The 25,939-nt window shown below is 48.8% G+C and overlaps 1 protein-coding gene across 3 annotated transcripts in view; it reads left to right on the forward strand.

Moving 5' to 3' along the window:
• Positions 1-23,140, forward strand: part of ADCY1 (adenylate cyclase 1) — a 215,517-nt gene extending 192,377 nt beyond the window's left edge. The window contains exons 18-20 of one of the 3 annotated variants that reach the window (XM_077118667.1): positions 2,699-2,813; positions 4,630-4,754; positions 12,054-23,140. In XM_077118667.1, the coding sequence (XP_076974782.1) occupies positions 2,699-2,813; positions 4,630-4,754; positions 12,054-12,392 (579 nt within the window). In that variant the 3' untranslated portion in view covers positions 12,393-23,140. Of the gene's footprint in view, positions 1-2,698; positions 2,814-4,629; positions 4,755-12,053 lie in introns of those variants that run through there. The other 2 variants (XM_077118671.1, XR_013158577.1) reach the window with 2 other exon arrangements.
• The last annotated feature ends 2,799 nt before the right edge of the window (positions 23,141-25,939 follow it).

A 25,939-nucleotide genomic window follows, 5' to 3' on the forward strand; every position in this document is an offset into this window, starting at 1 on the left:
GCTCTGCCTCACCTGGTGCTGAGCCACCTGCCACAGTCTCTCAAAGCCAGCTCTCTTCCAGGAGCAGACAGGACAGGATGCAGAGACATGAGAGCAGGTGCCACTGGGTGACCCTGGTGGGTCAGGGTGTATAAACTGACCATGAAGAGGGGGCCACCTCATGGAGTAATGAGAGAAAGCCACAGTGCACGTTCGAACCAGCCCTGGGGCTTCCACTCAAGAGCCTTTCTCAGCCAGAGGCATCAGAGTCTAGGGGAGACCCTGAATGCAGAGGTCATCTGCTGATACCAGTTGTCTGGGAGAGAGAAGTCTCCCTGCCATGGCCTCAGTTTCCCCTCCTGTCAATGAGGAGATTGAGCTAGAACATCACTAGGATATTCTCAGCTCGTACTTTCTCTCTGTCCACAAGTGGATCAGAGCTGAACTCTGACTTCTAACAACATTCCACCCTCAGCTGACACAGAGTATACCCTGGGTGAGGGGTGTCTTAGACTGCCAGGGCTGCTATGATAGTCATTGCAGACCTTGAACAAAAGGAATTTATTGTCTCACAGTTTATAGAGTGTGGGAGTCCAACATCAAAGTGTCGGCAAGGCCATGATTTCTCCCAAGTCTGTAGCCTTCTGGTGGTGGCTCAATCTCAGCCTCGGTCACAGGGCAATCTGCCTTGTCTCCTCCTCCGATTTCTAATGACTGTGCCCAAATTTCCTCTGCTCAGAAGGACAGTCACATTGGCTCAGGGCCCAGCCTGATTCACCTGGCTTCCACTAGTAGGATCTTCAAAGATCCCATTTACAAATGAATCCACCCCATAGGGGACGGGGATCAGGACGTGAACATGTCCTTGTGGGGGGCCACGATTAAGTCTACATACAACCTCCTAGGGCACCTAAGTGCCTTTGCCCCTGGGTCACGCCAGGGCTGTCTCTTCACCCAGCCTTGCTTTGTCTTTTCAGTTTGTCTGCCCCCGACTGCTATTCAACAGGTATAAATGACTGTGTCTGGATTTGAAGCTTATTTTTTAACTGTTTTAGGAAGATGCAGGGATCCACATCTTTGTATATCCATCTCCTTGCACATGTTGGCAGGAGTAAGAGAGACAGATTCCCTTCCGCACAGACGGGCTGCCCTACCCACACTCCTGTCCCCACCCCCACCCCCGCCATCAGGTGTTGCAGGAGGGGGCGTATCTCAGGGCAGGGCACCCCATAGAACTCCATGCACAGTCAGGGCCCAGGGATGGCAAACTAGGAAATGCCTCCCGCATCTGCGGTGCATGTGCCTCCTCGCAGTCTCAGCTCCGTTTGCAGTTCTTGCTCCGAGCACCGGCTACCAGGTGTGGCTGGATGCATGTCCCTATGAGAACTGTGGCATCCCTTGCCCGCCCAGGCCATCCCACTGCCTACCTCCTGGAGGCATCCCAAGCCCACACCTGGCCCATGATTGTGACATTCTTACCTACTGTGTGGGAGCCCCCAACCGGGCCACACACAGGAGGTCACTGGGTACCTGGGGGACCGACATCCATTTGCACCCCAGCTTGAAAGGAGCAGAGGCCTACATGTGGGGCTGGGGGCAGCTGGGCATGGCAGGATGGCTCAACAATGAGGGGACAATCTATGGCTCCAGCCAGGGCATACACTGACTTGAAAAATAAGGGCATCTGGACTCAAGTGGTTTTTTTTTTTTTTCTTTCTGTAACCTATCCATTCAAATGCATGTGTGGAGTTACAATCCCATGTGCAACCTCAGGTTGCAGACCCTCACTGCCAGGCTGCCCTGGCTTTGGGCAACTGGAGGCCCCTGATTGCTGGGGTGTTTTGGTCTGTGATGCCCACATTCCAGGCACCTCAGAAAAGGGAGCAGCTTCTCCTCTATGGCATGGTCCTCAAAATGTTCCCCCTCCCTTAGTCAGATGACCTTTTGTTTTGTATCCCAAGCAGACAGAACAGAGCCACTTATTTGGCTAGGAGCAGGGATTTTGGGACCCTCTTGCCCCAACCTCCCACCCACTCCTGCTACCCAGCAGCTCCTCAGACCATCCTATGGGATCCTTACCTGGAGGACAGTCTAAGAAATAGTGGCTGAAGAAAAAGTTCCACAATTTGAGGGCAAGTAAAATCTCCCCAATAAAGAAAAATGTGAAACCTTGACGTCATTTAAAAAAGGAAACCATCTAGGGTTGTCATTCTTCACAAAGGAAAAGACCTCTGAAATCCCCACGCTCCAAAAAAAAAAGGAAACAAAAACCAGGATCTCTGCATCCTGCTCTCCAGGAGGGAGAGTTGGAACTTTCCCCATGTGTCCATGTACCCCTGGGAAGGACCAGTGAGAACACTGTCCCCAAGCAGGAATTTGAATGCACTTGTCCAGTCCGTACATGCATAAGGAAGTAGAAGAGCACAGCCTGAGGTTCTCACAGACTGGGGAGGGGGTGTTCTGACTCTGGGCAAGATTTCCTTCTCATCTCAGCTTCCTACCTGGAGCCTTTGGGTTATAAACACACTGTAAGACCACAGGGGAACCAAGAGCAATGTCTGATGAAAAGCATCCACAAATACTTCCCCAGCTGAACACTGAGAGTTGTGTTGTACTGTGTTGTGGATGCAAGATTCAGCACCCCTAGTCCTGTCAATGGTACAGGCCGACTGCCCCTTGCCCTGCCCAGCTCTAACTATCTGTGTCTTTCCATGCCTAGGCGAAAAAGTCCATCTCCTCCCACCTCAGCACCCTCGCAGATTTTGCCATGGAGATGTTTGACGTCCTGGATGAGATCAACTATCAGTCTTACAACGACTTTGTCCTCCGAGTGGGTAAGGCTCTAAGATGATCCCATTGCAGGGGCCAAGGTCACCTTTCCTAGACCCACAGGTCAGCGCACACTGGCTCTTCCCATGGGCCGGGTGGTCTGGTCCTGAGTTCCTGCTATGGTCCCCTGGGAGTGTGGTCAGCAGGCACAGTTCCCAGCCTCTCAGCAAGAGGGGGTATGGTTGCAGAATGCATGGATATTAGCAATAGGACACAGAGCCTTAGATATTTCAGAGTTGCCTCCAAACACTGGTTATAGAAGTGAAGAAGCTTCATGCAGAACAAAGAGTTAGGGTCTTAAAGATTTATTGTCCAGCTAACAAATAATAATAATTTTATTATTTTAACTATTGTTTATAAATAAATAATTAAAATTTCACTAGAAATCTCCAGGCTATCTTGAACAGTGGTGGTACCAGATCCATTTCAGAGCATCCAGAGTTCTGATGTTCTTAACAGCAAGCTCTATCAGGCAGGACGTTGGCCCAGCAGCACCTCCAATTGGCTATAATTTGGGGGGTGATGTTGGGCAGGGGTGGGGTACCTCACTGTTCCAGGCCCAGGGCTCTGATTGGTAGGCATACCTACATGAAGAAAGCAGAACCATTCAAGGCAGGGAAGTTCAGATCTTCTTTCTGCCATAGAGGACTCCAGGGTAGGAATCCTTCACTGAGGTCTCCCTGGGTATCCTATGGTGGGGGCTGGGTGGACGGTCCCTGGGGCCCCAGTGCCCATCAAGCTGGCTCCAGCTCATTCTTTTCCATGGGGCTGGGTATCAGGCTTGTCAGAGGAGGGCACTCCGCTTTCCTCTCCATCGTCTTGGATGTGGCCCTTTGTAGCTTCTCTGGGATCTCACACATCCACCTGCCCCTGGCAGGCTGAGCCCATGCCTGCTCAAGCAGTCACGTCTGCACTCTCTGCTCTCCTCCTGCGCCATGCCAGCTCTTCTGTGCCGTCTTTATAAAAGGAAATTTACTGGGCCGGTGGCCAAAACATTGTTAAAACCCCTTAGACAAGTTCAGAAATATATATTCACACATACAGAAAGTAGCTTGGATGAGAACTCCGTTGCAGCAGTTGGCTGTGACACAGCCTTATAACAGAAGCCATGGTGGGCTCAGCCCTCTGACATTCCACCCGTGAAAAAGCCCTGGGATGTGCAGCTGTATTATCCACCATTTGAAATCTAGGGAAACCTGAGCGGTTAATCCTTGGCCAAAGGTCTCACAGTGATGATTCTATCTCGGTGGATCTGGGTCGCCAGGATACATTCCAGGTCTGCGTCTGCCAGGACATCTGGGTTACATCAAGGGTAGGAGGCCTTCACTCCTTCCCTTAGAGGGTTTGCTATGATCAGTTCAGATCAGATAGAAGAGATATTGAGCAGTAGGATCACATCAAGGGGGGGAAGTTAGAAGATGCTTTTCCCTGTCTGGAAAAGAGAAGATGCATTGGGGTGGGGGGACTGTATACGGTTATGATCACATATATTGGACAATCGATGTCTCTGAGGCTCCAGGGCAGATCTCAGCTCAGAGGTGGACATTCTGGGAAGCGAGACCATGTCTCAGGGTTAGGGATGAGTTTCCAGCAGCCAGCATTGCTCCACAGGAGCTGGGGTGGCATTGCAGGGGAGTAAACTCCCCTTTATGCAGTCAGAGTTCCCACCCCCTCTCCAATTCTCTATGGAGAATACCAGGTTACCCCAGGATCCAAAACCCCAAATGTAGAAGACTTCCCCATTGGGAAACAGGAGTGGTCCTAGCTGAGGTAAATTAAACTTTTCAGTTAACTACATTCTATGTGGCTGCTGTTTTATAGGCATCAACGTTGGCCCTGTGGTGGCTGGCGTGATTGGGGCCCGGAGACCACAATATGACATCTGGGGAAACACGGTCAACGTGGCCAGCCGGATGGACAGCACTGGGGTCCAGGGGAAAATTCAGGTCAGTCCAATCAGATATCCCTATGGTAGAGATGCCCATTTAACAGATGAGGAAAAGTGAAGCATCAGAGCAAAAGGGAGGACACACCCAAGGTTGCCCAGCCCATAGGCAGCAGAGCAGAATGAAACCATGTCCAACTCCAAAGCCATGTATTTTCCATTAGATCCCACAGCCTGCATGTGTGGGAAACACTTCACTGAATATTCTTGTGAGTCTGCCATGTGGGATAAGGCTAGTCCTCACCGTTGACTTTGCTATTTAACTAGTCACCCAGCGTGAGTCACTGCATTCCGAGGTACTGGCTGTAGCAAACCCTGTGCAGTGTTGGTGAGCATTGGGAGGTTCCCAAAATTAGGCCCAGGTATCTATTACCCACCATCGTTCCCTGGTAACTCCTTGACACCCGTCTGGCCACTTTTAAAGGGAAAGGGCTTTCTCACAGTTTTCATTGCATTCCCACAAAGCAGAGAGAACTGGAGGCCCTGACCTGAGCCCTGTAGAGTTGTATGAGCAAAGTGAGCCTCTCCCAGAGCTGGGACCAGAGGTGAAATAACCAGATTCTCACTAATCACCTGAGGTTCACCTGCTTAGGCACAAAGCACCATGTTGGACAGGCTCCGCTGACTGGAGAAGTGGGCCAGCTTGAGCCCACCTTTTCTGACTGTGTTACTGGGACAAAGTTATTCCTCCAAATCTCAGTTCCTTCCTAGCCAGAGGCAAGTGAGCAGGTATTCATCTGGAACCTCCTAGGGTAGAGTGAGGCTGCAGGGAGAGAGGGCGTCTTTCCCAAACAAAGCTGAGGGTACCACTTGCCCACCCCAAAGGCTGCCTGGCCCACATTTCCTAAAAGGAAGCCAGATCCCTTACTGGTTGCTGAAGGCCCTTTGCCAGTAGGCCCCAGGGCAAATGTCCAGCCCCTTCCCCAGCTTTCCTCACCTGCCACCCCAGCCTCCATAGTCAGTCTTCTTGCCCTGAAGTCCTGGAGCTCTTCCCTTCTTCCGTGCCTTGATGCACGTAAAGAACCCCCAGCCACTCCAATTTTTTTGTTTGTTTCTGTTTTCATTTTCGGTTCTTTTTTCACATTTCATTGAAATAATTTGTTATTTTATTTCACTTTAAGGTATACAATTCAGTGCTATTAATTTCATTCACAGTATTATGCTACCACCACTGACGTCCATTGCCCCAGTTTTTTCATAACAGAAACTCTGTACCCATTAAGCAATAACTCCCCCTTCTCACAAACCCATACCCATCCCAGCCCCTGGTAACCTATTATCTATTTTCTGTCTTGTAGATTTGCTTATTCTGGGCATTTCACATAAGTGAGAACACACAACATTCACCCTTTTGAGTCTGGCTTATTTCACTCAACATGATGTCCATCTGTGATTACACCCTATGCATTCTTCACATGCCTGGTAAATCCATGCATTTAGCAACACTGCCTTCAGGTCTTTCATCCAAGGCCCCTGGATGCCATCATGGGTTCTCAGCACCTGTTCATCCCAGATTCTTGAGGCTCATGTGGGGCTGATGTGAAGTCCTATTCCACAGTTGCAGAACTCAGAATGACTGTTATGAAATTATGAATGCTGACAAACAATTACCTGCAAACGCTGTAATATGAAAGCCACGAAGACCAAGCACTGGCTTTAAAACAGAGATTTCTAAGTGCTTTCCATTGGTGAGCTCGTATAATCCTCCTTGCATCCCTGGTTTTTATTCCTCACATCACAGATAAGGAAGCAGAGCCGAGCAGTGGGAGTGGACCTATCCAAAGTCACGTGGGCAGCGAGCAGCATGGAAGCTAGCTCAAGGCAATAGTTCTGTTCAGCGACACCTTTCAGAATGAGTGATGAGAAGGACAAAAGTGTAAACATATGATGGGAGGAGTTTGGCTCCCCTTTCTACCCAGTGCCCACATCAACACTCTACTGGGTGTTCTTTCTTCTCTCTCTCCCCCAAAAAAGCAACCCCTTATTTTCAGATCCAGCATTGCTCTTTCTTTCCTGCCTACCTCTGCAGGCAAGAGTGGTGTTGGAGGGTGGGCCATGGTGGCTCAGCAGGCAAGAATGCTCGCCTGCCATGCCAGAGAACCCGGGTTCGATTCCCAGTGCCTGCCCATGTGAAAGAAAAAAATAAAAGAGTGGTGTTGGAAAGGTAGGGAGCTGAGCGCATACACTTAATTCAAGGAATTTCTGGACCACTCAGGTGGTGTGATAACCTATGGCTAAGAGCTATATGAAAAATTTAGAGGGCATACACCTCCTTCTAATTAAGTCCATGTCCATCCATCAAGCATCTACTGAGTACAAGGCATAGGATGGAGATTCCTTGCCTCATTCAATCCATACATCATCCATCAAGCATCTACTGAGTACAAGGCATAGGATGGAGATTCCTTGCCTCATTCAATCCATACATCATCCGTCAAGCACCTATTAGGTACTAAGTATAGGTGAGGTACTTTGGTTAGTTCCTTGGAGTCAACAGTTTCTTTAAAAAGGTCAACCAGAATCTTCTGGAAGTTTTTATTCTACTGCTTAGAACACAGACAGTAATTCCCACACAGCATCTCTTTGGACTTTATATTAGTTGCTCTCACCCCTTCTGCACTCTTCAACTTTCCCTCAAAGCTGATTATTCCTCAGAGGAGAGTGTGGCAGAAACCCCATTCCTTTCTCCAGGCTATCACAGCTGCCAATGATGTGACATTTCTAACCAGATCTGACCATGTAGTTGCCACTTAGAAACCATCCCTGCCTCCCTCTGTGGCCAAGACTGGACCCTACAGCTGTAGCTTCCCTGACAAAGCCCCCACCCCAGCTGCTGGTTGACCCAGCTATTCCTCACTTCCACACACAGGCCTTCTGGCTTCTGGCCCCTACCCTGTGTGGGGCCTTCTCCTTAGGCTGTGGGCCACAGGGCAGGTGCTATCCTCCAAGGGGCCAGCCTTCCACCTCGTGTCCTGCAGCAGCCCTGGCCATGGCTGGGGTCTCTTTTGCAGGGCATGCTACCCACCAGACCTTGAGCCCTGATGACCATAAACCCAGATAAGAGAACCCTGGGTATAGAGGATAGAGTGTGCTTCCAAGTGAACCTGCAGTATAGCTATGGCCCCATGTACCATAGGCATCTTCCAGGTTCCAAAGCACTCTCAGCCTGCCTTTCCAGGTTTCCTGTTATGTGTCCAGCCCCAAAGGTCACAGCTAGCTTTATAACCTATTCAGAGAGCTGGAGAGAGTCTTTCAAGACCACTCAGCATAGTAGGGACAAAATTTGGACACCCAAACCTCTGCCATTCCCTGCCCTCTCACGACACACTGCCACCAGGGCCTGCTTTCCTGACCTGTCTGGCATGGCTGGACTCAGGCCTGCACAAACATCCCATTCCCTCATGGACCACATCTGAGGGTGCTGCATCTGGGAAGGAATTCATGGGCCACGGAATCCACTCCCCTCCTCCATTTTAGGCTCAGAGAGGTTAGCACATCTGTGGGTTTCGGCTAGGTGCAGGGCTGGAACTGGAGCTTTTACAGTGAGAGGCAGCTTTGGAACTCAATTCCCAACTCAAGACCCAACGAATCTCGCCTTTTCAGGCCTCAGCCCACTCCCTTTGCAGCCTTGAAGCTTCTTTTCAGGACAAAGGTCACTTCCCGCACCAGTTTGGCTGTCACCTTCCTGCTTGTTGTCCCTGTTCCCTTCCAAGCTTTTTACTTTCTTTCTCCCATAAGCCATCGTGGATGCTCCATTATGGGACAGTTTGTGGAATTCATGGTCAAGGCCCAAGAGAGATTTGTCTCCTTTTGCTGGACCCCCATTAAGCATTTACTTTACATTGTTGCTGTTTTTAAGGAAGTAAGTAACAAACAAAAAGAGAAACAAACATCAAATCCAAAAGATTTGCAAAGAGGTCTTTTATTTTGTTCTTAAGACAACAACTAACCAGATATTACCTGCTCTGAGTGCTCAGCCCTTTGCTTTCTTTTGTGTCAAAATTCCAAACCTGGACAGGAGGGTCTGTGCATGGCAAAGTCCCAAGAACATCTCACAACACTGCTTTCCCATGAGGGAGGCAGCCAGGGCTGGGTGGCCATGATGACATCCGTAGGGCCTTCCCATGTCACTCGGGTCCCCAAGCAGGGCACCTCTCTGGAAGTGGCAGATTGGCCTCAGCAGGCAGCTCCTTTAGACCAAAGTGCAAATATAGCCAGTTGGTAGCAGGTCTTCTCCCTCCCCTTGTTGGTACCACAGAAAGAACTAGAAAGAACTCTAGGGACAGGGTATCAAACCATTGCTTTAGAGATGCAAGAAGGACTGGGCTCATGGAAGATGGCTAAGTCACCTGGATTTTCAAAGGGGCTCCTGGCCTGACCATTCTCCCAGCCCTTCGCTGACCTTGGGCACTACTCTTGCGTCCCTCAGCCTCTCTCCGAGTTCCTGACCCAGCTCCTTTCCAAGCTCTGCACTGGGACACCACACATCTAAGCTTCATAGCTGACCTCTGAAAGCAGGGAGTCCATGGGTGGACCTGTACAAGCTGACCTTTCAGTGGCCCAGACAAATGCCCAGACTCCTCCCACCCTCAGCTTAGCCCCTGGTAACCTGCATTCTCTGCGCGAGACCCAATGTGACATAATGGATTGCAATAAAGTGTTTAAATTTTGTTCATTCCTTCTGCAGTCGACCCCACAGTTCCTCCCTTCAAAGCCATGGAAATGAAGTCTGGGCTTTCTCAGCCTCTTGCTATCCAGTGTGAGAGGTGGACGTGGGTCTTACCCTGCCAGGGCTGCTATAACAAAGTGCCATAGGCCGGTTGGCTTAAAGAGCAGGAACTGATTATCTCATGGTTTGGAGGCTAGAAATCCAACATCCAAAGTCTGCCACATTTTGCTAACCATTTAGTTCAGTTCATGTCTCCATCCCCTGGCCATCTCTCCCTCTCTGACTCCTCCTGCTGTGTCTAAATTTCCTCTGTTTACCAGGCAATCATATTGGGTTTGCATCCCCCAACCCGATTCCATTTCACCTCATCATAACTAGAAGGATCTTTGAAGATCCTGTTTACAAATGGGCTCACATCCGGAGGAACAGGGGTTAGGATTGAACATGTCTTCATGGGGGATGCAATTCAGTCCCTAACAGGAAACTGCATACTAGCCAGCAGTGGTTGGGGGTCATTTTTGCTTTTAATGTCTCTTTGTGTAATTGTTTGGGTGTTTTATTGCTTTTTGCCTTTCATAAAATGAGTGAAAAATGGCAAAATTCAAGGGCCTGCACTGATAATATGTTGTAGCCTTTTTTTGGATGTGATGCTTTGGGGCTCACACTGAATGGCAAGGGGCTGAGAAAGCCCAGATCTCATTTCTGTGGCTTTGAAGGGAGGAATTGTGGGGTCGATGGTAGAAAGAGTGAACATAACATTTTATTGCAATCCATTATGCCGCATTGGATCTAAGAGGCAACAGAGTAGTGACTTTTATTTTATTTCAATTGTTTTATTTTTGTTTATTTTATGGAGTGAAGTCCTCTTTATAACCTGCCAGGCTATTGCCCAATACTGGCTCATTATTTTAGGCGTGTGTGAAGTTCCTGCTAGCACTTGAGAGTGGGCTGGAGACAGTGAAGCTCCTATTCCCTGGCCTTGGGTCAGCAGTCTTGGGGTCTTCAACCAGGGGAACACCATTGGGGAATTTCAGAACTCCCATTTCTATTTTTCCATGTGAATGCTCTCCATCCTCTGCCCTCCCCGCTTGCCCACCCACCCCAGGATGACTGACAGCTCACGCCTTACATTGCACTGATAGATCATGGCACTGCAGGTGGCTGATTTCACAGTACAAGGAGCTGGGCAGGTGCTGTTGTTTTGTTGCTGATTTTTAATTTTTGTTATGTCCTGAACGTGCTTCCAGCAGGCTGCAATTGTCCTCGTTCATTCATTTGTTCATTCATTCTCTCATTCTTTCATTCAATGAGTGTCCATTAAGTGCCTGATGTGTGTTTTGGAGTTGGGGATACAATGGGGGTGACATAGACAAGGTTATGGCACCTGTGTTCTGGTGAAGGAACTAGACAGGGTGATGCTGACGTGCTTAGGCAGTGATAAAAGCTATGAAGCAAGCCAGTCCAGGCACAAGTTTAGCTATCCTCAGAAAAGCATGTCCCTGCCACTCCCCCGGGGGATGTCGGAAGGTGGCCTTGGAATGGATTGAATTGTTAGAACTAGAGATGCCAGAGTTTGGATGGCTGTGCCTTGAAAATTGGCTGTAGGACATTATGGGTGGGCGAAGTATGAGGGGCAGAAAGGTGCATTTGTGGGGGGAAAAGGATATGTGGGGGGGTGGGGACATCTCTTTGGCAAGGGGAGCATCTGTGTTTAAGAGGAGCATCTGTTGGGCTGCATCTCTGGGGGGTAGGGGCACCTCTAGGGAAAGGGAGTACCTGTAGGGGAAACAGGGATTTTTGAGGGAGGGGTATCCAGGGACCAAGAGTGAGGGAAAGACAGAGGCTGGCAGTTCCAAAATCATCTCCCCAATGTAAAGCAAAGAGAAACCAGTCATGAGCCTCCCATGTATAGTACTTCATCTGTTACTAAGTACTATCTCTTCCAGCTGATTTATTGGGTGGGAGCCGGACACTGAGGCATTTAGTAATGAACCTCATCCCCTCTGGGTAACTTACCCACTTGTTTCCCCCACTCAACCACCACCACCCCATCAAGTGACGAGAGCTCGGATCTGTAGCTGCTACAGACCCCTTGTGAGCTCCCAGCCCTCTGCAGCTACCCCACCTCCTCAAACACCTCTGCAGCCAGTTGACTCAGTTCTGTCCACCAGCATTGGAGTCTGGAGGGTCCTGCTTGTGCCTGGAGCCCCCACCCACAGCGAGGCCCACCCCCTCTGGTCCCACGCCCACCTTCCCCTCACCCCCACCTGCCACCCCTTCTGAGGTGCGCCTCGATCCAGCCCTGCTCAGCCGAACCTCCCTTTCAGCTCCTCTCCCACCCCATATGAAGTATTGCCTGCCGTTCCTTATCCAGGCCCCCAGGAGGGCCTGCTCCCCAACACCCCCAAGACCCTACCCAGGCCGAACTTTGGCCCCAGTTGCCTCTTGTGGAATCATTAGCTTGGTCTGGAAGAAAAGCAGATTGCCGTGACGCTCCAAGCCTGAGTGAGCTGAGAAAGCTGTATCCAGGTCCCCACGGTGATGGCACTACCAGATCAAACACCTTGGGCCTTCCCCGGATATCTCTCCACAGAGTCCAAAGGGACAGTAACACAGTCTCTCCTTTGACAGGTGACGGAGGAAGTCCATCGGCTCCTGAAAAGGTGCAGTTACCAATTTGTGTGCCGAGGAAAAGTCAGCGTCAAGGGGAAAGGCGAAATGCTGACCTACTTCCTCGAGGGAAGAACTGACGGGAATACTTCCCAGACCAGGTCTTTAAACCTGGAGCGGAAAATGTACCCTTTTGGACAAGCCAACCTCCAGACCAGGCTGGCCACGAACTGTCCCCCAGTATCCTCTGTGGCCGGCTTCACAGTCAGAGCTGGGCTTGGGGCGCTGCAGAGCACGGGGCCTCCCCCACACCCTACCCATCAATACCTCCTTTCCGGAGCCACTAGGAAGGAGGCTTAGTAGAACCCCATGCTGGCCGGACTGCTCAGGGGTCTCTTCCCAAGCAAAGAAGGCAGAGGCCACAGGCAGCAGCTGCACCAAGGACCAGCCCAGCCAGGGGAGAGGCATCTGGACAGCCAGGGCTTGGAGAGGCTTGTCCGAAGGTCTGTGGTCTTTGCAGAAGAGGCACTGCAGCAGGTTGTATGAGGGGTGTCTTAGGCTCCTGCCCCCGTTCCTCTGCATGGACATTGAAGGTTTAAAGGCACCGTGGTTCGTTCATACAGCCTCTTCCATCATGGTATAGGGACAGGTGTTTGGCCACATTAGCACTGGGCATTGGGAACTTCAGAACATTCGCCCAGGGTGGTAGTGAGGACGGCAAAAGTGTGGCTGGTCAGGCTTGAGGTGACCGAGCAGGTGAGGTCCCTGCCCCGTGCCAAACCTGGCTGGGTCCGGAGGCCCACGCCTATCCCAGGGAAGGGCCCTCTGGTGTCGGGGGCAGCCCCGGCAGTGGGAAAACAGGAGTCCAGGCCTCACTTGGCAGCCCAGCCTTTGTGGGAGTCACAGACACACAGGCAGGGCTGCGGAGCAGAGTGGGCCTCAGGTATGACAGGTCGAGGAAACTGGTGTGCCCTCTCTCAACTGCACGGATAGCGGTTCCACCAGCTTTCTGCAGGAGCGGTGTTGTGCTATGTAAGAGCCTTGAAGACCTGCCACCCCACTTCCATAAGTGTGACCTGTGTTGGCAAGTGGCGCTGACTGGACACCCCCCACCCTACCCCCCATTTACGGCAAGTGGCTTTTTGTCCACCTAGCAATTCACTCCTCACATCCTCATGTTTTTGTTCAAGGGAGAAAAGGAGAGGGGCCTCTTTTCATATACTGTTCAGCTAGGGTTTCTGGGTCCCTCTAAGTTGAACAGAACAAAGCCTCATTTATTTTGAAAACAAGTGGACCTCGCCCCATGAGAGCTGATTTGATGGACTCTGCTGTTTCTCTGGATATGTCATCTCAGACTTAGGTTGTTGTCATAAGACCCGGTCTTGCAGCTCCCACTTGAGGCTGAAACATGAGGTCTCTGCTCCCAAGGGGCAGGCAACTGCAGGGCTGTAGTCCATGCACCTCCAATCTCGGACTTCTTGATGGATTGTGATAGAGGTGAGCACCGAGGAGAGGCATTTGGAGGTGAGTGGGAGAAAGAAGGGCAGCGACGCCTGGGGAAAGTCCTGGTTGAGCAACCACAGCAAGTAGACCCCATAGCTCTGGATCATGCAGGAGGGCCCCTCCAGGAAAGGGAGAGAAGGTCCTGCCATCTGTCCTTGGGCCAGCCAGGAGGGTGAGCTTCCGGAGCCCACACAGCCCAGCCCCTAAGCCCATCCAGGAGGGTTTGGGTGGACTGATGGTGAGCCCTGCCCCAGGTCACAGCCAGCGGGCTCAAGGGGGCTGATTTCAAAGTCCTTCTCCCCACCCCTCTCCAGGGCTCGGCACCCTTCTTATGGAATATGTGCTGCCGAGCGAGGTCTCCCCATCCTTCTTGGGGCTACGCCTTCTCAGCGTAGGAGTGGAGGAAAGCACAGGCCTCTCTCCCAAGAACACAGACCTTTGTGTTCCTGCTCAAGCTGATTAGGGTGGCCTTAGTGGTGGTGTTCCCACCTGAGCGGGCTCAGGGAGGAGGAGACACAACACACAGGCAGGGAGGTAGCAGTACTCACAGGCAGCAGGTGACACGGTGTTGCTAGGAAGGGAAGGGCAGGGTGAGCAGCTTTGCACAGCAGTCTCAGGGGTCAATGGGCAGTGGCCTCCCTAACCTGTTGGCAGAAGCTCCAGGCCAAGTGGGCAGGTAGACAGCTGCAGGTGGGAGAGCCTGTGTGGGGTGGGACGGAGTGGGGTCGAGCGTGAGGCCTAGAGCCGTGGGTGGGCTGACGTGGTGAGGAAGGTACCTTTTGCTTTCAGTCCATCCTCTGTGGGGAAGGGGCTGGGCTTCCTGGGTGACTGAGACATGCCTGCTATCAGTTAACCCTCTGCACCTGCCCTGGCCGGGCCGGCTGGCTCATCTCTCCACTGCACAGATCCAGCTGGGGACAGGCTGCTCCCCATTCCCCTCGTTTGGCTCTCACACGGACCCTGGTGGTGTGAGTTGTGCCTTGAGCATTGCTGCTGTGCTCTTGGGGACAGCAGGATTGTGAAGCTTAAGGGCAGGGGCCATGGGGATAGAGGATGCAAGCAGAGGCCTGCTGATATGTGGGGGATCCACCAGGCCCTTGTGCTTCTGCAGGAGCTCCATGCTATCAGCATCCCTTTACCTACTGCAAGGGCTTCTGAGAATAGGCTAGACTTCTTTCCTAGCTCCCAGGGTCTGCTCGGACTAGAGCTCAGGGTGTATTGAACTGTGCAAGGGTTTCCTAAGAAGATGGTGACCCTGGCATCCAGAAGGAGCTGTGAGTTGGTCCAAGCTGGTCCAAGACCCACATGGGTCTGGTACAGAAAGGGGCTCTCCCCCAGAAAGAGACAGCATGGGGAGAAGGCAGAGACACCCCAGAGGGGGCACTCCTGCTTCCCTGCCCTCTTGAGGTCAGGTCCACAGTCTCCTCCCAGCCCCCTGAGTCAGGACCTCCCAAACGACCCACCCAAGGTTGGTGCCTGCCCCCTTTCTGAAGACCAGTCTCACTCAGCAGAATGAATCCCTGGGCATTCTGCCCAGTTGTCGATTCTGGGCTTACAGGGCCTCTGGGACCCCACCTGCTCAGCTCTGAGTGCCAGGTGGGATGGGGGGCAGGCCAAGCCCCAGAGCTGGGAGCCCTGTCCCTGCCGGCTCTTCACTGATCACATCCACTGTGATAACTGTGTCCCCTTGTACAGTGGGGCTGTGGCACCCAGGCCTCTCTTGTCCAGTGACACAGCTATCTTGTTCCTGTGGCTCCTTGGAGACACGCACAGCAGAGTTCCACAGGGCAGGGCCCTCACCTCACCCTGGATGCCGAGTCCTAGCTCTTCCTAAGCAGATCTGAGATTTGGGGACCCAAGAGAGGGGGTCCATGCTGGTTCAGCCACCTGCTCTCCCCTTGGTGGGCATCTGTTGCTGGTATGCCAGGTCTGAGCCACCAGGCCTTGTCTCTGCTTCTGTGTTCTCTTCATCTCCACCCTCTTTCCTTCCTTCACTAACGCCATGTCAGTATCACTGGATCGGAAGCAGGCTGTTTCATATAGAGGCCACCTGGAGCCCCCGTTGCACCCAGGGGCTGGAGTGAATGCAGCCCTGGAACATGGGGTCTTGGGCTCTGCAGGGGTCTGTGCCCTCCTCCAATAGGTCTGCAGGCTGTCCGTGAGCAGGCGCAGGCACAGGCACCATCAGAGAGGCAATGAGCATTGTGGCCCCCTGGCCTGGCCGAACCCCGGGAGCCTTTTCACTCCTGTTTTCCTGCAGGGCTCCTGGCCCCATGTACAGCCCGCCTCAGGGAAGCTTGGGTTGGGGGGTGGCAGACAGAATACTGGCCCATGCCCTAAATCTTGGAACTGTCAATAATGTGCTTCCTACATGTCCAAGGGTACTTTGCAAGATGGAGTTAAGATTCCAGGCTTTAAAAAAGGGAGGCCATTTCTGATAACCCAGGTGGGCTTACCATAATCACGTGATAATTTTACAAGGTGAAGAGGGAGATAGAAAAGTCAGACAGGGGAGGGGAAGAAGAGAAAAGATTCAAAGCATGAGAGAGCCTTGGTCTGTTGTTGTGGTTTGAAGATGGAGAAGCCACGAGCCCCAAGTGCCCTGGCCACTAGAAACTGAGAACAACTTGGGGCCTACAACAGGCAAAGAAGCCAGGACCTCACTTCCCACCATGAGGAACTGGAGTGAGCTGATGGCTCCAGTGAGCTTGGGAGCAGATTCACCTGCCAGCACCTCCTGGGGGACAGCCCAGCCTGGCCGGCACCCCGATCTCCTCCTTGTGAGACCCTGAGCGAAGAACCAACTGGCCACACTGTGTCCAGACTTCTGGTCCGCAGATCCACGAGATCACCAACATACGTTGTTCAGAGCCACTGACTTGGGGCCTTTTGTTATAGCAGCCATTGGGAACATATCCAGGAGACCACCCTGCATCTCGGGGCAGTTGACTATTCTGAAGTGGATGGCATGCAGCGACAGCCAGTGGCAGGGTTTCTCCTTAAATGAGCAAGTATTTCTTTCATCATCAGCAATCCCAAATCCTACTGATTTCCTGTTAGCACAGGAACTGTATCTAGCCATAATGTTCTGTGGGGTTTGGTGAAAAAGCAACTTTCTTTTTACATGTGATAAAACCGTATTATATTGCCTTATTTATTTTTACTCTTGTACTCTATTCATATACCAACGCTAGAGCCTTTCAAGTAGGATTATCTCTAAATTCTTTCTTCCAGGCCGTTCTGTAAATAGTATACCAATCACAGGTATTGCCTGTTCACTTCTACCAAAAATGAAGACAACCCTGACACCAGGGCAGAAGGCATACCTTGACCAGGGGTGGTATGTATAAATGCCTGTCATGCCCCTACTTGGCAGTGGTGGCTTGGCCCTTTGGAAATGACCCTTCTGCATTCCCTTAGCAACCCTTGCATGCCTCTCATGCCTGGAGTCAGTAGAATAGAATGGAGCCCAGGAATACCTCTAGATGCTCCATGGATCAATTTGACCCAGGGCTGGAACCCGCCTGTACGTGTGTGTTCAGCAGAGTGGACATCACAGACCCACGTGATCCGAGCTGCCAGGCCGTTGTTCATCAGGCTCTAAACCTGACCCGTCCTTCCAACCTTCTGTCACTAGAAGCAATAACTGTAACTCTATACTGTAGAGACCTGCCTGGTTTGGAGTACATTTGCATTTCAGAGACAAGCCATGCATTTAAGTTTGCCTGAATTCAAATGTGTTGTCGGGGCCAGGGAGGGGACCAGGCCTCCCAAAACCTCTCTGTCCCCTTGCATGATGTCCCAGCTCTGGGCACAACTGTGGATTGAACTATCCATGCGGGTAAAGACTCAGCAGCCCAGGTGTGGGGAGCAGGCAGAGCCATTTCAAACACCTTATCAGGTCATTTTATCACCATGCCCCAGGGGCAAGAATGGAGGGAAGGCAGGGTCAAAGAGGCTCACCCTCATCCCAAAGTCTGTTCAGATCAGTGATCAGAAGGGGATCTGTCATTAAAGGATTTCACAGCCAAGGGTTAAAAGGATAAAATCCCAAGGCTTATGAGATGCATTTTTTAGATAACTGATGAGGCATTGAGGGTTATCCATGAAATAAGCACACTAGTCCCCGTTCCCCTTCTGGTGTGTTTTCCTGGTGGGAGACAGCTCTCTAAGCAGGATGCCTGCCTTTTGGGGAAAGCCTAATCTGGAGGATTTGGGGTCAGAGCCTTGGATAGGATCTAGTCAACCTGCAGAGTGAGCATATTTTATTTCAATTCGATATCAGTAGAGTGCTGTGCTCTCCTACTAGCAGCCTAGAAATATTATTTAAATTATTTGTCTGAACCTGCCACTTTCCAAGGAAAGAATGTGAAATGGCATATCAAGACCTGTGTCTCAGTGTCATTTGGAAACTCTGGACCCATCAGTGTTTCCTGTGGGACAGTGCCTGCCCTTCAGCCATGTGCATTTCCTGGAATACTGTCTGGTCTGTACTCCCCTTGTGGAAGGTATATTGCACACAGCATGCTTGTACACAGTTTATAAAGTAACTGATGCATTGCTTTACACACGTCACTCTATACATTATAGTCAGGAAAGGCAATTATATACTTAAGTATCTTGCGCACGTAACAAGAGCTGATTAATAGAATTGCTGGTAATACTCTTTAATTCTGAAAATTTGCAGGTCTACTAGTTACATATAAACTGACACCTCTGTCCCCCAAAGCTAACTTGCTTACTGCCAGGTTCCATTAAGATGTTTTGCAGTGGCGTCAATTAAAAAAAAAAAAAACATAGGAGGTAATTTGATTTCAAACTATTTATTTGGTTTGCTAAAATCCATAAATAAAGGGCAAGCCAGCAGGGCAGACTCGAAGGTGAAATAGCAAGCTTCTTGCCCTGGGCTTTGGGATCTCCTGACTGCCCAGTTATAGTTTGCTTTGAAAGTCCACATCTGATTTTTGAGCCAGTGGTTCCTCATTATCATTTAAAACTCCAGGTTGGATAGCATGCCAATGATGAAAAGATGTGATCATTTCCCTATAAAGTAAATTGGGCTTTGCATTCATGGCTCCTGGTCTCCGAACAGGGAGCTGCTGGGGGTGAATTTAAATTAGATTCAGGAGGAGTCCAGAAGAGAGCTCAGCAAGCAGGCTCTTGAGACCCCCTCCCCCCCAGAGATATGTATTCTTTGAGGAACACAAATATCCAAAACAACCATAGGCTCACTCATCATTCCATTCTCTTTAGCACTAAGAGCAAAGGGCTAGCAGCCACATGACACAGTTGGACAGGTGGCCAGTGGGGACTCGGGGTCATGTTGGGCTTTCTCAAGGCCAGTCACCCAGTCATCCTATAGGATGCAAATATAAAGTCTAGTGAGTGAGACACATCTCCCCAGCCAGGCCCTGCAGGATGCAGCTACACCATACTGAGGTTTGCAACCTATGCACTGAGGGAGAGGAGACTTCTGAGGTCAAGTGTGTAAGAACCATCTTCTGCTTCCATAAGGCCATCAAATGGACCCCATTCCAAAGAGTGAAACTGCAGCCATGGGTAGAAGTCTAGGAAAGCAGAATTAGACTCAGCCAAGAGAATTCTTGTCTTTTAGTGGTGAGTTATCCATAAATAGAGGAGGGTGGTCCAGGCCTTGCTGCCTTGGAGGCCAGAGCCTGTGTAATAGGAGAGAACATGGCCCTGGGGCAGCTGCCTCTAGGAATCCCAAAGGCTGGAGGAGGAGCAGCCCTAAGGCAGCCAGGGGGAGCCTGGAAGGCCATCAGCATCTACACCATACCAAGCCAAATTCAGAACAGGACCCAGATTAGCACCTCCTTGTGAGGCCCCTTGGACTGCTTTGGACTCTTAACTGGTGTCTATGTATATATTTCTGTCTGAAGGAGTCAGATTAGCCCTGTGAGCCTAACCCCAAGACGTCCATGCCCAAGTGAGAGCTAATAGCCCTCTTGGCCATGATCCATCTCCATGAAACCAAACAAGACACTTGAAAATATTCCCGTGAATTTTCTCCATTTGACCTCCTAATATTTCACATTTGTTTGTGGCAGATCATGCAGTGTGATATATGAAAATTTTTCACCTTCCTCTGCCCACTCCATAGACATTACAAACCCTGATCTAAGATATCATATGTGGGGACTAGACTTTTCCTAAACACGTTGAATTTACAGTGATGACTCCTACATTTTTATTTTTTAATTTCCATAGAAGTATAATCTATTATGTCCCATATCAAATGTGCTTGTTATCTTAAAAATACTCAGCTAGAGGCAGTGATGAATAGAAATTATTTTGCATGTGTGTATTACATAGCATAAGCAAAATAAAAATCAATTACTTGGTCCTGAGATTAAGATGATTCATATAAGGAACAAAATTAATTTTTTTAATACAGCCAGATGACCCCCCCACTCCCTCCTCCAAGACATTGGGTGAAACAGTTGTGAAGTGCTCTTGGCTTGAGCACACTTGGAAAATACTGATCATTTAAGGCATAGTTTGGTGCAGTGGTCAGCAGCCACAGCCTCCCTGCTGCCTGACAAACATCCCCACTGGTTTTGACATGGTTCCTTGGCCTCCATTTCTTAACAACTGCTCTATGAATAAGAAAGTCTTGTTTTGTATTTTTCTTTTTCAGTCCTTCTCTAAAATAGCATTCTTGACAAAAATGGTCTTATTTCCTTTTTTTTTTGGGGGGGTAGGTTGTTTTGCTTATTTTTTGTGAATTTTTACTCTGCATGAAGGTCTATAGGGAGGGCCCCCAAGGAGAGTGTTGGCCCCAGAAAAGCTGGAAGAGGGTACCACAAACTCTTCACATCTCCTCTCCCTGTTACCTCAGCAGCCAACTTGGCCATCCTTCTCAAGTGAGGGGCTTCCCTCTTGAGCTCTTTATTTGCCAGTCAGCTTAAATCTTGGCTGTGTAACACTAGGGTATGGGAAAAGGAAACCTTATAAAGTGGTCTCCCTGGGTTGTAGTTCATAGCTGACTGGAAGAAAACATCTTGGAAATCAGAAAATCAACCCCAAGAGCAACCATTTGGTCTAAAGCTGGCTGCAAATGACCACTGTTTATTTCTTCCACACCCAATATGTATTTGTCATGTTAGAGTTCATTCCTTTGTGAAATTAGTGAGTTCCTTTCTACACATCCTTAGATTCAATTTGTTTTGTGGTAATAATTACAGGGAAGTGAGCAATAATCACTCTCCTCTCTAGTTAAAATATGACTCTGATTGGTTTGTGTGACCACAAATTAAGGAAACAATAATTACTAATATCCAAATATAGCTTTACAGTGAACACATGATCATTTTTATGCTTTATGTCACTTTCTCTTTCAAACAGCCAGCTGAGGTCAGTCTTCCTATAACACTCATTTTGCAGATAAAGACTTTTGAGGCCCAGAGAGGCCACAGATTTTAGCAAAGTCATATGGCCAGTGGGTGGCCAGTTCTGTGCAATTCTAAGCCCTCATTGTTTTCCATTATAGTTTATTGCCTTGTAGCTAATGATAAAATCTGCAAATATTGTGTTGGACTTGATGTAGAACCCTATTTCTTGGGCACACAAATGCCCATGGTCAAGGTGACAATTTCCAGACAGTTGACTGTAGGTCCTAAGTGGGCAGGGTGTGGCTTATAGTCTGTCCTTGGATAAGAGCTCAGACTTCAGGTGGCATGCCCTCCTCTGCTGGCATAAGCATGCTGCATTTCTTGACCTCACATTGCTAAATTAGAAAAATGCACATCCATCTTTCTTCTTCAACTGGGTCCACAGAAGGATAACTGACCCCCAGCAAGGAAATAAAATGTTCAGCATGAAAAACCTTTAATTTATCTTATACTTTATATTCTAAAACTATATGGCAGCACAGCCTGTCATGTCTTAAGGAGGACAGGCCTCTGACATCAAATAGGGAGAGAAGTGTGGGTATGGTCCATTCATGCCCAAACTTCCCCCAAACATGTCTCTACTTCCATTGAGCCCATTCCTGGCCAGGAAATCACATGAGCTGCTGGAAGGCAGTTGGTTGTGTTTGGCTTTTCCAGGCTTATCTTCCTTTTTGATAGGACTATCCCATATTATTGTCGCACATTCTGGCATGTGTTTAAATGGATTGATGTTCTCTCCAAGGGTTAGAATGCCTTTAAAGAGCAAATTCCATCAGGGATTTTCAGAATGCAAGAAGGGGATTATGATGGATAGTGAGAAGTGGAGTATACAGTGTCCTGTATCTTCCCATTGGCCAATTCCTGCCACTCGCAGGTGGCTCAGATTTTCAAACAGGTTGATGTGCAAACGAGTTTTGCCTATGTGTGGGGAAAAAATGTTCAGAGATCATGTCCTAGACCAAATCTCAAGAGACTGGTTGCACCTCTTGGGTTTAATAAACTGTGGGGAATAATTTGCAAGGAGAATCATTTGGAGGAGCTCAGCTGTGGATACGTGTGGTGATGGAGTTTGCCCAGCAGCAGCAGGAACTTGTTTCTTGCCTCCACCAGCAACCACCACTCAACCCTGGGTCCCAGGCCCATGAAGCACAAGTCTCAGGAGACCCCTCACACATTCTGGGAATCCCAAGGAAGCCCATGGCACCTCTTGCATAAATCAGGAGTATTGAAATACTCAAATCAATAACACAAACACCCAGTGCTAGAGAGGTGTGCAATTTTGCCTTCATCTTGTAAAACTGTGTATATGCAAACCCTCTTGCACTCTGGAATTGCATGCCATGAGATTTCTAATTGTGTGGAAATTAGTTTGAACTTGATACCTTGTAGCATATACAAATGGACAGGCCCAGGCCCCTTTCTTGGATCATCTGTAGGCTGGCCTCAGAGCATCCCACGAACCACCGTGAATTCAGTGGAATCTGGGCTGGGTGTTGATCTTTATTATACAGTTTTTATGCATTATCTCCCATCAACCCAAACCCCCTTCCCTCCATTAGTTTCTCATTTGATGACTGCACACCAACTTGCACAAATGAAAGTAATGTAATAATTAAGACCATCTTTTAGAGATACATTCCATATTCAATTTAGATAAACCCAAGGTCTACTCTTGGACTCTCTTTACTCAATGAGAAAAGTGGTGTAAACTTCCCATGTCCCTCCTGTATTTGGCTCAAGGCGGGTGTGTCCCACAATAGAATGGAGAATGTAGCAGGCAAAGATGTCATTTTTCCCAAATAATATAACTCATTGAGGATGCTTCTGTAGGTGTGAAAACAAAACAATAAGACTATATTCAGAATTACAATAACTCAATATCACTGGGTAACTTCTCATGATAGATTTGTATAAACAATACGGGTCTATTTTTATGTCAACTGAACACTGTAGAGTATCTTCCAGTCTTTTTCAAGATTGTTAAATTGAGACAAGTAATTGAATAATTTGTCCTATTTTTATTTTAAAAAAGTGAATGGACTGAAATGTTAAATTGTGAATGTACATTTCTTAATTGCAACTTTTCTACTAAGTGTTTGCACTATACTTTCTGGAATCTTATTTAACAAAAATAAAGGGAAAATCTGCTTGACTAAACCCTGTGGCCATTTTAATTGAAAAATAAATGGTTGTGTGGATACCTTAAAGACTACTCCTGATTGTTTCACTTATCCTTTAGGGGATGTTCTGTAGTTTCTTGTGGTAGTTTGGAGACCCCAGAAAAAGATGTAAGTAGGACCTTTTGATGAAGTCACTTCAGGTAAGGTGTGGCCCAATTCAATCAGGATGGGTTTTAATCCTATTACTGGAGTCCTTTAAAAGTGCAATGAAATTCAGACCCAGAAAGAGAGAGAAAGCCACAGAGGGAGAGCCAGAAGTTGAGCATCAATAGAACCCAGTAGCGAAGTGAGAGACTAGCAAACCTCGCCATGTGCCTTGCCATGGGACAAGCTAAGAACCAACGATTGACAGTAGCCAACCTCAGAACACCACAGATTTCAGGGAGAAAGCGTGGCCTTCATGATGCCTTGATGTGGACTTTTTTCCCAGCTTCAAATCCATGAGTTAATAAATTCCCATTGTGTAAGCTAGCCCACTGCATGGTATTTGCATGAACAGCACAGGAGACTAAAACATTTCTTAAAAGGTTGTCTGTCCAAATGCTTCTTGGAGAGCTGACATGAGGATTACTTGTCTTACAAGAAAACCCTGCAGGGTCTTTTCTGGGCCTGAGGTCCCAGACATCATCCCTAACAGGTGGGAGCAGGAGGGATGTCCCTGCTGTTGCTCTTGCCTGTTGACCCCAAACAAAAGACTCCCAGGAAAGAATAATTTGCCTTATTCATGTATATCCCTGACCAGTCTCTCTTCTAAAAAAAAAGTGTGCTCTCACTGTTTCAATCTTTTATAAAAGACTGGTGTTTAGGAAGGGTTCTCCTGAGAAACAGAACCAACAGGAGAGATGTGTAGATATGAGATTTATAAAGGTGTCTCATGCAATTGTTGGAATGGAAGAGTCCAAAATCCATAGGGCAGGCTATGAAGCTGGCAACTCCAATGAAGGGTCTGGACAAACTCCACAGGAGAGGCTCGCTGACTGAAAAAGCAGTGAAAGTCTCTTTTCCTCCTTAAAAGCCTTCAAATGATTGGATTATCTCATTGTGGAAGACAGGCATTAGTTAACTTCTGATGTAATCAGCCACAGATGCAATCAGCTGGCTGATGATTTAATACACCAGCCTTCCATTTTATCACCAGCCATGAAATATCCTTGCAGCAACAATCAGGCCAGTGCTTGCCTGACCAGACAATTGGGCATAATCACTTGGCAAAGTCAACATCAGAATGTAACCATCAAAAATGGGAAAGCATCTTTCCTGCCCCAAATGAAGTATCAAAGTTGAGATTCACTCTCATTATTGGCTTTGCCCTCACCCCCAAAAGGCTTTGGGCTCTCTGGGTGAGGGGAGAGTCTCACCTTCAGGCAGTGGGTGGCAGCAAAGCTGAATCCATCCAGAATTGCTCAGAATAGCCTTTAGCAAGGAACAGTGACTAAAACCCTATTTAGTCATGCCATCATCTGTTTCTCTTTACAGTGATTTAGACAAAAATACATTCCAGCTCAGAGAGGAGTGTCCTTCAGCTTGGAACTCCTGTAAGCCCATGAGAAATAGGGGGAAAGGTTGAGAAGACTTTAACATTCCTCGAGTGAACCCAGATCACTGGGGTATGAACTAACTTGGATAATTAAATTTCTTTGAGGCAGAGGGATATGACCATCTGTACCACCTCTCCCTCATTTTGGCAGCTTCTAAATCTCATCTGTTCTCAGAAAATATCACTGGATTCTGCCTCCCATCCCCATGTCCTCCCTCAAAACAGTTTAGATGGTATCCCTAGACCTTCACAGAATCTCAAGTCCAGATTGAAAGTGATGGAAGAGTGGCCAAGAAAGAGGTGGGCAGGAGGGAGTAGGGAGGGGAAGGGGATGAGGCCAAGGAACAAGTCATGGGGATGTCTACCTGGAAAGTGATGGGCAGAGCAGGGCAGAAGGAAAATTCAAGAGGGGGGTAAATGGGACTGAAGCAGTCAGTGGGGCACAGGCTGCTGCTAGATAGGGACAAGCATGTCCTGCCTGGTTCTGCATGCTAAGGGCACATGACAGCCTGGGGAGAAGCACTGTCCATGGGAGAGCAACCCATGAACATAGGTATATACATAGAAGTGGGATTGTCAGATCACGTGGTGATTCTATCTCTAACTTTGTGAGAAATCGCCAAACTGATATCCACAGTGGCAGCAACAATTTGTATTCCCATCTTTCTCATTTCATATATGGAAGCTTTCTTCAGATGTGTGCATTCAGTCTTCCGTGCTCTGGACAATCTGTCTCTTAACCCAATAACTCTGCCTAACATTCAAGAATGCTGGAGAGGTACAACAGTTACCTGCAGACATCTCTCCATAGCTATTCCCTCCTCCCCAAACCTCTCACTCACCTACCTAATCAACTCTCCACGTCCATTCTCCCTTGCAATATTTCCATGTCTATAAAAAGTAAATATGGCTCACCTGGCAATCCCGTCTTTCATTCAGGCAGAGGGTAATCCAATCAGTTGAGGGCTTTTAAGGAGGAAGAGAGACTCTTCTACTGCTTCTTTTAGCCAGTGAACCTCTCCTGTGGAGTTCATCCAGACCCTTCATTGGAGCCACCAACTTCACAGCCTGCCCTACAGATTTTGGACTCTTCCATTCCTATGATTGCATAAGACACCTTTATAAATCTCATATTTTCTCTTTCTCTAGAGAACGTTACTAACACAGCTTGGTACCAGAAGTGGGGTTTTTGAGAAACAGAATCTTCAAAATGTGTTTTTACAATTGTTTTTCTACTCTGACTAGACTCAGTGGCACTGGGGAAAAGGAAATGAT

The sequence above is a fragment of the Tamandua tetradactyla genome, chromosome 1, assembly GCF_023851605.1.
Source record: "Tamandua tetradactyla isolate mTamTet1 chromosome 1, mTamTet1.pri, whole genome shotgun sequence".
NCBI classification, from domain to species: domain Eukaryota; kingdom Metazoa; phylum Chordata; class Mammalia; order Pilosa; family Myrmecophagidae; genus Tamandua; species Tamandua tetradactyla.